This window comes from Callorhinus ursinus, unplaced genomic scaffold, assembly GCF_003265705.2.
Source record: "Callorhinus ursinus isolate GAN/ISIS: 27379988/994484 unplaced genomic scaffold, GSC_fseal_2.0 scaffold1, whole genome shotgun sequence".
NCBI lineage: Eukaryota > Metazoa > Chordata > Mammalia > Carnivora > Otariidae > Callorhinus > Callorhinus ursinus.
The window spans coordinates 146,508,711-146,523,454 of NW_027397063.1; the positions used below are offsets into that span (position 1 = coordinate 146,508,711).

At 36.4% G+C, this 14,744-nt stretch overlaps 1 protein-coding gene across 36 annotated transcripts in view; it reads right to left on the minus strand.

Moving 5' to 3' along the window:
• The window catches only part of CLASP2 (cytoplasmic linker associated protein 2), a 177,931-nt gene that overhangs the window by 126,867 nt on the left and 36,320 nt on the right, over nt 1-14,744 (minus strand). For 35 of the 36 annotated variants that reach the window (XM_073902391.1, XM_073902392.1, XM_073902399.1 and 32 more), the window contains one exon: nt 12,745-12,815. In XM_073902391.1, coding sequence (XP_073758492.1) covers nt 12,745-12,815 — 71 coding nt within the window. Of the gene's footprint in view, nt 1-7,859; nt 8,453-12,744; nt 12,816-14,744 lie in introns of those variants that run through there. The other variant, XM_073902571.1, reaches the window with a different exon arrangement.

Sequence of the window (14,744 nt, forward strand, 5' to 3'; positions counted from 1 at the left end):
AGAACAGGTGTTAACTTTTCTTTAAATTGTTGTCTTTTAAAATTCATTTGGTAGCAAAATCTAAACTGATTTGAATTTAGTTTACGGCAAAACATGTGAACTGACATGAGGCTACTTATTGTTTTTATTTCACTCATTGTGAATTTGCATATATTTAACTGTAAAAATATTAATGTGCTTGATTACAAGGTGCAGCCCCAGACCCAGCTGGAGTTGTTTTATCATATATGGTTATGACCATTACTTTTCTAAAATCTGACCTACGCAGAATTCCAAAACATAGCTGGTCCCCAAGGTTTCAGATATGAACTGTAAATTTATATTACCATAATCAAATCCTTTCCCTTTTTTCTTTTTCCCTTCAAAGGAAAGCCCTATACTCAAATGGCTATTCAAACTTTTCACTTCACTTTTATGGGTACATGTGTTCCAAAACCTGAAATTTCTGCTTCTGAATTCACATAAAGGATGAAAAACTCCTCCATTCTTACATGCCAAGCAAAAGATAAAGCCAAAACTTTATATATCTCATTTAAAAAATTCATTTTGTGTGGCTTTTCTTCAGTAAATCAACTAGTTCAGAAAGAAGAACCTACAACACCATAGATTTTCATGCACAAATATACTGTTTCATATTAAGTAGCTTCTTATACCAAAGTTCCTCTTTTCTCTTGAAGCTATATCCTTCCTTATTCTAATTAAAACAATGAGTAAGAGGACTCTGGATTCCTGAGTGGTTTTACCCTCTTACATATCTAACAATGACCATGGTCATATGTAACAGATAAATTAGTAACTGAGATTAGAAAACAATAATCACTATAGGCTATGTTATCACAGGTGTCTCAGAAAACTCAAGTTTCAATTGCCTACACTCCCCATTCTGCTTTTACAACAGAATACTCTCCTTGGCTTTCCTTTGACCTCACAGGTCCCTCTAGCGCAGTCTCTTTCTCCTTTATCCAATCACTAAATGTTGAATATCCTCCTTCTCGCCAGACTACACACTTTTGAAATGTCTTCATCCACTCTCAACAGTTTAAAACATCTATATGCTGACAACTCTCAAATGTTTGTCTCTAGCCTATTTCCAGACGTAAATATTCAACTGCCCTACTAAACTTCTCCCCCATAGATATCTCAAAGGTATCTCTAATCTGACATATGTAACCTAACACGAACACCATCTTCAAACCTGTTCTCTGTTCTCCCTAAATCTACCTCTATCCCAGTAAATGACATCACCATCTATCTAGCTACTCAAGCTCATGATATAGGAGCCACATTCCAAGTTCTCTGCCCCACACGGATCATGTATTAATAATTCTTGTTGTACATAACTCCAAATTATATCTCAAATCCACCTAATTTCTCTTTACTTCTGGTGCCATTCCTAATCTAAGACCAGACCACTATCTTCTCTTTCTATATTGTTCCAACAACTTTATTTTTTTTAAGATTTTTATTTATTTATTTGATAGAGAGAGAGACACAGCGAGACAGAGAACACAAGCAGGGAGAGTGTGAGAGGGAGAAGCGGGCTTCTCGCGGAGCAGTGAGCCCGATGCGGGGCTCGATCCCAGGACCCTGGGCTCACGAACTGAGCCGAAGGCAGACACCTAATGACTGAGCCACCCAGGTGCCCCGCTATAACAACTTCTTAACTGGTCTCCCTGCTTCCTTTCTCGACCTTCCAAACCCCAAAGTAGACAATGAGATCATCTAAAAATGTAATTTGGACCAGTGGCTGCTAAAACTGTTAAATTAAAGGCTGATGGGGGAACTTCATAAAGAATAGATCAGGATGACAACACCTGAACCCAATGTTCAATAATAATATACAAAAAAAGGACAATCAGGCACTGCATGGCTTCTGATAAAAATGAATACCACCTATAAAAATGTGTACCAAAAACCGCCGAAGAAACAGAAACAAAAAATTAGACCTGATTCTGATCAAGCCATTAGAATTTTTAATTTTCAGGAAATAAAGGGGATATAAAAACCTTTAAAACAAAAACATAAAATCACCATGGCAATGTAATCATCAAAATCTAGCATGTGGGAAAACTTTACCTGATAGATATATTTTTCTTCAACAAATAAGTGGCAAGAGGAGAAAAAGAGAGAAAACTGCTGCAGATGAATAGAGCATTAAGCGATATATCAACCAATTAAAATGGTGAACCTTGTTTGAATTAAAATTCAATCTGTAAAAAGGTATTTAGGAAACAACTGAGTAAATCTGAACACTGAATATTTGATACTAAGGGTTAATTTTTTAGGTGTGAAAACTGGTTGTCAATAAAATATTTCCTGGTAACAAACAAACTTCTACTGTCTTTTACTTTATTTTTTTAAAGATTTTATTTATTTATTTGACAGAGAGAGACAGTGAGAGCAGGAACACAAACAGGGGGAGAGGGAGAGGGAGAAGCAGGCTTCCCATGGAACAGGGAGCCCAATGCGGGGCTCAATCCCAGGACCCTAGGATCATGACCTGAGCCGGAGGCAGACGATTAACAACTGAGCCACCCAGGCGCCCCCTACTGTCTTTCAAAAAGTTCTCTAATTGCCTTTTTAAAAAGATGTTTTACTTTACGTGTGTGAGTGCATGTGCACGTGTGTCTACACATCCATACCCTGGTCCAGCATGATAGGCAGGGCTGGGGAAGATAGGCAGGGATACAGATGAATAAAGATTGGCTATGTACTGATAATTTCTTGAAGCCGGAGAGTAGGTAGTAATGGAGGTTTGTCACAATATTCTTTATTTGTGGGTATGTTTGAAATTCTTCCTTAAAAGAACTATGATAATTTGAATCACTTTGCTCTCTTGCTTAAAAAACCCTGTAATGGAACCCCAATAAAATTATAAGCACATCGTAAGACCACAGAAAATGAGGCAGGGCAAAGTATGTGAAATCAGCACCCAAAAGATAGTAACAAATTCTCATAAAATGCAAATTAAGAGGACAGAAAGCTTTTGAAGAATAGAACCACAGAAAGCTGCAACTCAGATTCTCAGAAGCAGACTGAAACAACAGTGAGGACCGATCTACCTCACAGAATGACGGAGAAGTGACACTCTAAGCCAACAAGTACAGGAATGATTTGCAAGGAATCACTGAAAACCCATGAAATGATTTCATCATTAAACTCTTCCCACCCCCAACTCAGAAAGCTCGATATTTTATATATAAGTATGCATGTGAGTGCACGCACGCGCACTTCTGTAAAAATGGGACCACCAGAAAAGGGAAAAAAAAGTTCTTATAATCATATAAACTTTTATTTGCTAAAATTAAAATTTAATGGAAGGATTAGATGAGAAAGTTAAGGAGATCCCCTAGAATATAAGGGAAAAGAGAAAGACATAAAACTTAGGTGAAGAGACAAAACATAATGGATAGTGAATCAACATACGAGGTTCAATATCTGACTGGTAACAACTCCATAATGAGCCTAAAGCTAATGAAGGGGAGAAACTTATCAAAAAAAATAAAAGAAGATTTCTCAGAGCTAAAGAAAAATCACAAGCCTTCAGAAGTAAAATAATCAAATAGCAAACATTTAAAATGTATTCAATTTAAACTAAAACAAAAAAGTTCAGTAAAATGACTAGAAATTAAAAATCCAAGTTCTTCAAAATAAAATGGCCAAATTTTAATATTCACATAAAGATGCTGTGTTTTCAGCAGCACAGTTAATCTTAAATTGTTAACAATTCTATTTTTAAAAAAAAGTCCATCTCATATAAAGTTTAAAAGAGACCAAGAAATTTCATAAAGTCTCTTAGAATTTCTAGGTAGTTATTAACTCACTAGTTAAAAACCTACTTGAAGACTTTTATTCTTTTCTTTAAAGGAGCCCATTAAAAATTTAAGACCTTTGATAGTTCAATGAAGGGGCAGACACAATTTAAACCATTACTTGGTATTAATAAAATTAAAAACAACATATTTCACAATAGCCATAATATCAAAGTAAATAATAAATGATGCTCATAATAATGTTTATTTATCTATTTATTAAAATATTTTTTATTTATTCATTTGAGACAGAAAGAGCGAGTGAAAACACAAGCGGGGGGAAGGGCAAAGGGGGAGGGAGGAGAAGACTCCCCACTGTGCATGGAGTCTGCTGTGGGGTTCAATCCCAGGACCCTGAGATCATGACCTGAGCCAAAGGCAGATGCTTAAGGGATTGAGCCACCCAGGCACCCCAATAAGGTTTATTTAGAACCTTCACAAAAACTAGTCATTTTGGGTAAATTTTCATGACAACTATACTTGGTCATAATAGCTGTCAAGAACAACAACTATACATTCTACATGTACAAAAAAAAATGTAAACCATTTCTTGAAGACTCAGGTTCATTAACAACTTTATGTTGGAGGATATGTTGCTACTGGTGCCAAAGACCTTGCACCCAAATGGGTAAACGGAGTCTTTCAAGATTTTTTATCTTAGCGCCCACTACTACCACCTATATTGCTGAATGCCCAATCTTTTGTCCCTTGTAATTTACTTTTTCTTCCTACAGACTGTTTGTTTTCCCCATTATCACTGCTTCCAGAAAAGAAGTTTGGCCTTTTTGCCCCTAAGTTAAAGGGTTGCCTTCTTTCAGTGATTTGTGTTAACCCAATTCTAGCATAGCACATAGAATATTCGAGGGTACAGAAGAGGAGGTATCTACTCAGCACTAATTTCTTGCTATTGTTCCCTTCCCACCAAATCAGTAGTGATATGACCACTCCAAATCAGGAGTGATCTAGGTTTCCCTTTGGAAAGTCAAGGTTATATCATCACTTATATGTTTTTTTAAGATTCATGTTTAGAAGAATAGACTGTGTTGAAATGTTACAAGAGTAGAAACAATCTATTTGCAACAAAACCTTACTTCTTTCCAGCCACTCTGCAGCATAACAACAAAAGGCCAAATTCCTCTCATGAGCTTTTGAGGCAGATTGCAGGGCTCAGTGCCACATAATAATCCTACAGGTTTTTAACTCTGATTTGACTGCCCAGAGCTACTTCACAACCATCTGACTACTTGGTTTTATATTCCTGGGTAAGAATAAAGAAAAGGAGATACAAGAAATACAAATAGAAAAGGAAATACAAATAACCAAACATTTGAAGATGATCAACTTTATTGGACAGCAGAGATGTTTTTAAAAGGGTGAGATATTTTTCACCCATTTGACAGGCAAATTTATAATAATAATAATAAATAAATAATAAAAATAATAATAGCGAGGACTGAAAAGAATGCAGGGTTAACAGGCACTGATGGTGGGAATATAAGTGGTAAAGCCTCTTTTGGAGGAAATTAGCTACAACTAACACAATTTGAAATGAATAAAAACTTAGATACAGAAATTCTACCTCTAGAGTATTTTAAGAAACATATACGTGTGTGTATACACACACACACACACATTATTTGTAGAAAGTGTTTCAGAATCATTTAGAAAATTGTATGTGATTAAACAACCTAAAATTCTACAGAAGAAATGGTTATGATACATCCATACTATGGAATGTTATTCAACAGTTCAAACAAGACGGTTACACATGAGGACATTAAAAAAAAAAAGAAAGAAAAACTCTATGCCATACCAAGTAGATGTAGCAAATGGCAAAAATACTTTCAGAACAATATTATTTATGTAAACACAATAAAAAAACCTTTATTGTGATACTTAATATGCATGTAAGGGACAGCAAAAGGTATGCAAAGACAGACACCACACTAATAAAAGTGTTCACCTCTGTTTATATCTGGGCTTGAAGGTGGTTCAGAGGGAAATTTATCTGCATTGTTTGAATTTTGAAAAGAAGATATTTCTGTTAATTAAAATCAAAGAATAAGAAACAACACAGGTTAGGAATAACAAAACCCATTTGTTTTGTTTTGTTTTATAATCCATTTGTTACACATGTACACCTGATACTAGTATATGTGTACTACATGTGAGAAAGACTAATATACAGAAGTATATATGAAACTGTTAAAAACTACAAATCGCAGGATGACCTGTTACTATGTATCTTTACTATTTAGATAACCTATTTTTATTTTTTCAATTAATTTTTTTAAAGTAAACTCTGTGCCCAACATGGGGCTGGAACTCACAACCCCAAGATCAGGAGTCTCATGCTTTACCGACTGAGTCAACCAGGTGCCCCTGCTAGATTTCCTATTTTTAAATAAAAGTGTATTACTATAATTATCAATAAAATACAACAAAAGTATTTCCATTTTGAAGAACAGAATGAGCAGTAAGGTTACCTTCTGAACTTCACAGAAGGCTATTACTTTGATTTTTTAAAATTAGTACATTCCTAAGTAGTCTGAATGTATTTATGTATTGCTTGAAAAAAGAAAATTAAATATACACTAATAATCATCAAATCTACGTTTAAGAAAGAAGAAAATCTGGATATGGCTCCCAATCAAATGCAACATTTAGAGTCACCTGTAAACTACATTTAAAACATAAATTTAAAACATAAATAAATGTATAAACTTGGCAATGCTCTTAAGTATATGAGAACTTAATTTGCTAATTTTGATGGATTTTGTCTTAAAAATTAGTAGTTAAAATTATTTCCAAAAGGACATATAGAACAGTTACGTATATTCTTGGAATAAACCATTACAATACCAAAACAAAATATACTATCATATTTCTATTAACATGTACATAACAGTTTAAATGACTATTTACCAACATCATCACTTTGGTACATTTGCATCCCATTCCTCACAGTCCTAAGGGGACAAACTCCTGAGAGAGAAGTCACTGTATCGTCATAAGGAAGGATAAAACTGTTAGACTTAAAACTTCCAGATACAGACCAGTCTTAAGAACCTAGTGAAAAATACACATAATATTTTTCAGGAACTTTAAGGTCCCCTTCATACACATCTCTAGCACTGATATTATAAAATATATCTCTAAGCATATTAACAAAAGCTTTAATAATGAAAAAAGAACCACGCTCAGGTAGTTAAGTGTTATGAAGGACAATACCAAATGCAACTTGAGGTTCTAGGTTTGGTTCTGGTTTGCTCTCTGTGCCTAAATCTAGGACTTATCACTCAGTTTCCCAATCTGTGCAATGGAAACACCAAAATACTCTATTATAGTTATTTGTACCTAAGGAGTTAATGTATACTAAGTATACTAAAGTGTTCTGGAACATTATAAAAGCACTACAGAAATATTTAAAAAATTATTATTATAATAAAACACTAGCAAAATCAATTTTTATAAAATTAAACCCTATATAGGACTTGTAAAAGGCAATATTTTCTAGAAAACTATTTACTAGGGACACTGACAAACCACAAGCATATTAATTAAAATAGTGTCTATGGCAAGCCATTTTGCTTCTTTAAATACTTTATTACCACAAAATTCTACTTGTTGTCATATACAACATGAAAGATGACAAGCTTGCTAACCAAACCTTCCTGCCAAAATCTGTCATTCTTTTAAGAGCCACATTCCATATTCTTTCTTCAAAGCTTTTGCATATATTCCATGTTTCTTCCAATAGCCCTTCATATCCACTACCAAAGACTGAGGGCTTGCCTGGGTTGCAAGGTAAATTGTCATATTTGCCAGATCCCGTATAGACATATCAAGTAGAAAAGGATATTAAATGGCAAGTAAGCACACATGTGCATATATGCACACATGACTGTACACACACACATACATACAACACACACACAAGTGTCCTTCGTTCTTTAGGGAGAAATATATTTCTTACACAGCAAATGATCGTCACTTTAACAGGAAGTGCATAACACAAGCATAAGAAGAAAAATAGATCTTACTTACCATCTCCCATAGCCATTCAGATGGTCCAGGGAGCTTTCTCAAACCAAGAGGTCAAACGGCACAGCAAATAAATGCAGCTCGCTGCCTGCGCCACTGGGCTCGGCCTGCAGCCTGCAGACACCCGGAGCACTGTGTGACCCAGGCCGCGCTGCAGCTCTGCACCGCAATAGCCAACAGCTGCTACTCCACTTCAAAATAAAAGTCTGGGGTCTTGCTGAAAATCCTCGTCGATTTAGCAGAACCTAGCAGAGCCTGATCAAGATTATTCTTTAACTGCGCCTATGTGGTTATATACAGGTTATGATGCTTCTCCTTGTACTGGCTGCCTGAAATTTAATGTAAGAAGAGCTCTGGGAGCCAATAAATGCCATCCCACTGGGGGACTTTTAATGCAATCATCAAAACACAAGGCATGTGTTCAGCAATCATTTTCTGCTTCCCTAAAGATATCCCTGTAATCAGTAGCAATCACATGATCTGATGGATTAACTGATTTGTGCCTTTTTAAAAAGGTTTTCATCCTTTTGTCATTACCTTTTAATATTTACAACAGAAGATTGCTAGAAGTGCACAAACAGGAATAGCCCAGTTTCCATGATTAACTGCTCTCATTATGCAGGAAGCATTTCTGGCTGCCGTAAACAAATCACGTCAAAGGCAGCCCATCAAAGGCTGCTCTGTGTGCGGACAGCACAGCCACACGGAACAAAGCTTGCTTCTGGTGGAGACAGAACCTAGCCAGTGCGCAGCTGCAGGGCACGGAGCACCCTCCATCCAAGCGGCACAACCATCAGCACATTGTCAAGCTCTGGGAAGGCCCTGGGGCTCATGGTCACAAACAGACACGTTTTAAAATCAATCTAAGAAAAGGTCTGCTTTGCTTTTCACTAATGTGTATGCTACAGGCATATAAAAAACTAGACTGCAAGTTACCTTATTGCCTCTTCTAAGCCAAGTTTCAAGGTAATTTCAAAGCTTAATTCCTATGCTTTGTTTCATTGCCAGCCTCCTAGAGCAAATCTTTTCCTAACAACTGTTTCAAATAGAGAAGTGGGGAAACATTTTACAATGATTTCACCCCAAGACTTCATTAGGTCCTACGCACATGAGACAAATCAGAATTATGCATAGTATTTTCACAGGCAAAGAGAAAAAGACTTGCAGTCACAGCCACCAACACTGTTGGTGTTTACATCTCAGTGTAGGAGATGGTCTAGAAAGCTCCATGACAACAGGGCCAGCCATAATCACAGGGGGCCTGCAACTCTTGTCTTTTCCATCTTCCAGGGCTGGTAATGCCTCCTTCCAGCCTTGATCTGATTAACATTAAACTTAGTTTCCTTCTAACAGCAGAGCTAATTCCACTGTACTTAGGGATTCTGCCTAACTTACTTTGTAATATGAGAATTAAAGTCTGGCTTGAAAAACCTTCAAGACAAAAAAATATGCATTTCTCCCTTTCCTAAACTAAATGCTATGCTCAAATCTCTGATGATGTAATTTACTTTGCGTCTTGAGTGTGATGAACTAATTTGCTAGAAAATCAAGTCAAAGAATTCAACCAAAACTTAAATCAAGAGTATAGATATGGCAGTTATGAAAGAAACCAGAGACGAAAGCATGAGATGTAAGACTGTGCACCGAGATATGCATAAGGGGAGAAGAGGTAGACTAAAGAGAAAAAAATAACTCTTATAATCAGGTTATACCACCTTTATAACCTGGGTTTGTTTTTGTGTTTACTAAAATGACTTTTTTCATCCTAAACCATTTTAAATCAATATATTATAAAAAGTTTGATGTTTCATTATTATGGCTTCAGGCACAGACACACTAAAAAATTTTATTTACCATAACAGTTTGTAGAATATCATATGGAACAAATCTGAACTGAATGCCATGTTTGGGTGCATTCATAACAATTTGCTTTGCACATACTGTACATCAAGTGAGAGAGAGAAGAGGTGGTATCTTCAATGGCTCTCAGTCTATTATGTGCATGAACTATTTCCACAAGTTTTCATCTTCAGCCTTTATTCTGCCCTAAATTGTTTTTCTGTTCTATAACTTTTAAGTTTTAGGTTGAGTGCACAATTATAATAAGCCAATAAGGGCTGAAAATTTTGTAGGGAAAAAATACAGAAATTAAAAAAAGAGTATTACTTTGGGTACAAACTTTTTGCCTTCAAATTATTACTTACAAAAATTCATTTTCAATGTTCAATTAATAGATTTCTCTACCTATAAAAATTATTAAAAAATTATTCATTGTCCTGGGTTGGGATGACACATACTATAATGTTAGTGGAAATAATTTTTTCATTTAATGGTTTTCACTTAGCTGCAAGGATTTTAGGAAGAATTTAAATTAATTTCATTAAATTCCTTAAATAAAAAGTAGTTGTATTTCTTCCATTACCAACTTTAATCACTCTAGATATTCATTTGCTTATTTGCTTACTTGCTTGTTTACGATCTATCTCCCTCACTAGAATGTAGGCTCCCTGACGTAGAAACTTTGTCTTCTTCCTGTTGTGACATGATCTAATTTACATTTTAAGATCATTCTCACTTCTGGGTAGAAAATAGATTCTAGAGGGCAGACATGAAATAGAAATCTATTGCAATAATCCAGGTAAAAGCTGAAGGCTTACAGTGGGGTTTTAGCAGTGGAGATAGGAAAAAAATGAACAAATTTTAGATATATTAGGATTCCAAAGGTAGACAGACTGGGGGATCAATTCAGGTTTCTAGCCTGAGCTGATGGTGGTGGCACTGATTGAAATGGGTAAACTGGGGAACAACAAATTTGAGGGGAAGGAAGAGACAACAACAGGCTTTCCACTTCTGGACATGTTAAGCCTAAGATCCTATTAGGCACTCCAATGCAAATGTCATCGAGGCCACAGGCTACTAAATCTAGAACATAAGAGAGATGAATGAGGACCAGACCACACATTTAGGAGTCAACAACAAATAGTTATCACTTAAAGCCTTTGGGTTGGATTACATTACAGAGAGAGAATACAGACAAGCGAGAGGAGAAACGTGGGCCCTGGGACTTACTTGCCAAAGTGATAAACAGCCTTTCCTCTTATAGTCTCTTCCCTTATTAATGAATTCATTAAAGTATTTTTTTCAATGACAGCATAATATTGTCATCAAAACATCCTGACCTACTTCTACACCCCACTGTATAACCTCTTAGACTTTAACATTCACATGTGACCACATTTGAATATTCAGATCATAATCTCCAATACAAAAAAATCTCTGAGGACTCCCTCCAAGAGAAAGAAATGCCAGATACTGACCCCAAACCTCCATTTATAGAGAGAGAAACAAGAGAAAAAGAAACAAGAGAAAAAAAGAGAGAAAGAAAAAGGGAGCTAAGAGAATAGGGAATATAAAATCTTCTATTTTGAAGGAACAGAAATAACCTCACAAAATACAAGAAAGACAGCACTTTCAAAATAAACTGTATCCAAATAATCAATATCTTAAATTTATAATATGCATTATACTTTTCTCTTAAGAGTTATAACTACATAGTCTGGAATACACAAATGAGAAGGCACTATAAATGGTAAGAAAACACAGCAGTCTCAATCCAAGTAATTTTAACAACTATCCATCTTCCTGCTGTTTCTGGTTTCTATGGAAATAAAGTAACTGCTGGAAAAATAAGGATAAAGTACTTAAAACACCTTCTATTCAGAGAAGAGTGAGAAAACCTGGCAATCAGGGTGAGGACTGGTAGTGCTGAAGTCAACTGATACTTCTGGAACTAAGTTTAGATTAGGGCAGACACAATCTTTTTAACACTAAACTCTCACTCCATCTGCCTTCCTGCAACACAGCAAGGCTCAGTCTTGGTTTAATCCAGAGAAAAAGAACTAAATTATATTAGTAACTAGTTTTTCCATTATTTGACTATACAACTCACACACCAATCTTCCCCCCAACATCAATTACGTTACTAAGCTAACCACACTCTCTTTATTTTTAAAGATTTATTTATTTATTTTAGAGAGAGAGAAAGCCCGTGCATGTGCGCGCATGGGGAGAAGCAGAGGGAGAGGAGAGGGGAAGGAGACTCTCGGTTGAGTGCAGGACCCTGAGATCATGACCTGAGCCAAAACCAAGAGGCTGACGCCTAACAGACTGAACCACCCAGGCACCTTCCCACCCTACTCTCTTTAATAGGAACCTCCTTTCCTAGGTGGAAAAACCACCTATGCTATCTTTGGAAATAGAATATATTCTTCACATACATGGATAAAAACTAAAGTCTAGGTAAATGCCACCCACTAAAACCAAACACAATCTAGCAATCTTACAAAAAGAAGAGCAACCACAAAACTTGAGTGAGTGCCAGAATTTACCCGAAACCTCCTTGAATTCCAACTGAGAAGCCAAAGATGATCATGCTGGTGAAGTTTCTACTTCTAGGTCTCTTCACCAGTATCATCACTGAGAGTCTACACATAGGTGTAATAAAGCCCATCAACCCCAAAACTTTTACTAAAACAACTAAGTAAAACAATTACTTTCGGAATAAAAAACACATTTTATGCATGAAACATGGAAGGCAAGAGGGTCAACATATCTTCAACCCAGAAGCTACAAAAAATAAGGCAAAAAAATAGTATCAGTTTTCGCAGTTGACCCAAAATTAAATTTTCAGTTACTCTGAAAGAGTCAGAGAATAGGTAATAATTAGCAGTATGTAAACTTTGTTATTTTACCCTAAGCTTCAAGCCACGAAATCAAATCTGCTGAATCAGTGATAAAATAGTTGGCTTTAAAACATGTTTTAGTACCTAAAACGTTGCTAAATAATCTTAGAAATGTTTGAGAACTGGAATAACTTAATTATTCTTACCTTTGCAGACACTCAAAATCATACCACCTGAATTTTGCACTTCATCAAATTTGGCAAAAATCATCTCTAACCTGGGAATAAAGAACACATTTTGTTTGTTTTATATACAGTTTAAATAGAAACAATTTCCCTAACCACCTCCCTGAGAAAAATAAGTTCAGGGATTCAGTTAGTCTCATACAACTCTCTTTTACAATTACCTCACTTACTGAGAGAAAACACCAAGCCCTCGAGTAGAGAAGCAGCCAAACACAGGCAGCATCTACATGCACACAGTTTCATGTTTCCTCATAAAAGTATTTCTCCAAACCCATCAAAAATACTTGTTACAACCTTATTATAAATGCACTCAGTCACCAAGCCCTCTTTAAAAAGTACATAAAGTCATGCAAAGGAAACATAAGGCAAACATAAAAACAATGAAATATAAAATGCTAGAAACTAAAGTAATACAGATATGACAGATAATCTGACATTTCTCTATTAAACTACTTTCTTCAACACCAATTCCATTACTCTTCTGATTATATTCAGAATTATTTCTACACTTCTGCTATCACTTTTTTTTAGTTAACAATGTGTTTCTTATTACAAAAGCAATGTACACTCATTATAAAAGAAAACGAGGAAATATAATTAGGAAAAAATAAAAAACCCAAAACACAATCCCAACATCCAATATTTTTGAATTGTATGCTTCCTGATGGTTTGTATTTTTCTTTTGAAAGACTGCATTTATTTGACAGAGAGAGACACAGGGAGAGAGGGAACACAGCAGGGGGAGTGGGAGAGGGAGAAACAGGCCTCCTGCTGAGCAGGGAGCCTGATGCGGGGCTTGATCCCAGGACCCTCGGATCGTGACCCAAGCCCGAAGGCAGACGCTTAACGACTGAGCCACCCAGGCGCCCTGATGGTTTGTATTTATATATAAATTTTCTTCAGATCAAAATGGGATCATGCTGACAGCAGTATTTTTTAGTTTGCTTTGCCTTTACTTTCCAATATATCATGCTGATTTATTCTTTTTTTTTTGAGAGAGAGAGAGAGAGCAAGCGAGCACGGGAGGGGAAGGAGGGGGGAGAGGGAGAGAAAGAATCTCAAGCAGGTTCCACGTGCAGCACAAAGCCCGATGTGGCGCTCAATCTTGGGACCCTGAGATCATGACCTGAGCTGAAATCAAGAGTTAGACACTTAACTGACTGAGCCCACCCAGGCGCCCCTATGCTCTGATTTATTCTTAAAGTTATGACTTAGAAATTTGGGCAAGGGAAGAGGGCCATTGTCATTTTGTTTTTAATTGCCAGATGTTCTCTGACTTACCCTTATGTTTCTGTCACAGTGTCATTTCTATAACCTTAGTTAAGCGGTGGTCCATATCCTGTCATTTCTCACTTGTAAACTGAGGATGCAGGCACTTTCTATCTTCAAAATATATTTTTTTAAAGTTGAAAACCTTCTAGGAACTCATCATAATGTGATTTTTTTAAAAAAGATTTTATTTTTATTTATTTGACAAAGAGACAGAGAAAGAGGGAACACAAGCAGGGTGAGTGGGAGAGGAAGAAGCAGGTTTCTTGCTGAGCAGGGAGCCCGAGGCGGGGCTTGATCCCAGGACCCTGGGATCATGACCTGAGCTGAAGGCAGACGCTTAACGACTGAGCCACCCAGGTGCCCCCATAATGTGATTTTTAAACCTTAGCCTTACCTCCTACCCCCACCAAATTCAACAATTAAAAATATTCACACATCTGAAAGCACTTCAGTTTAAAGACATGGGTTGCTTCATCCTACAGAGTAGTATCTTCCAGAGACTTGAGCAGATAGCAGACAAGTTGCCCAGAGACAAGATGTGGACAAGATGAAATGGGGGAGGGAACACCAGAATTGGAAGGTGGGACACCTCAGAATGAAGACCACACAGGCCAGGTACAGAAAGGAGAGGAACCAGGAGAGCTCTTTGGGGAAAATGGCAGAACAAGATGTTAAGAAGCATGAAATTA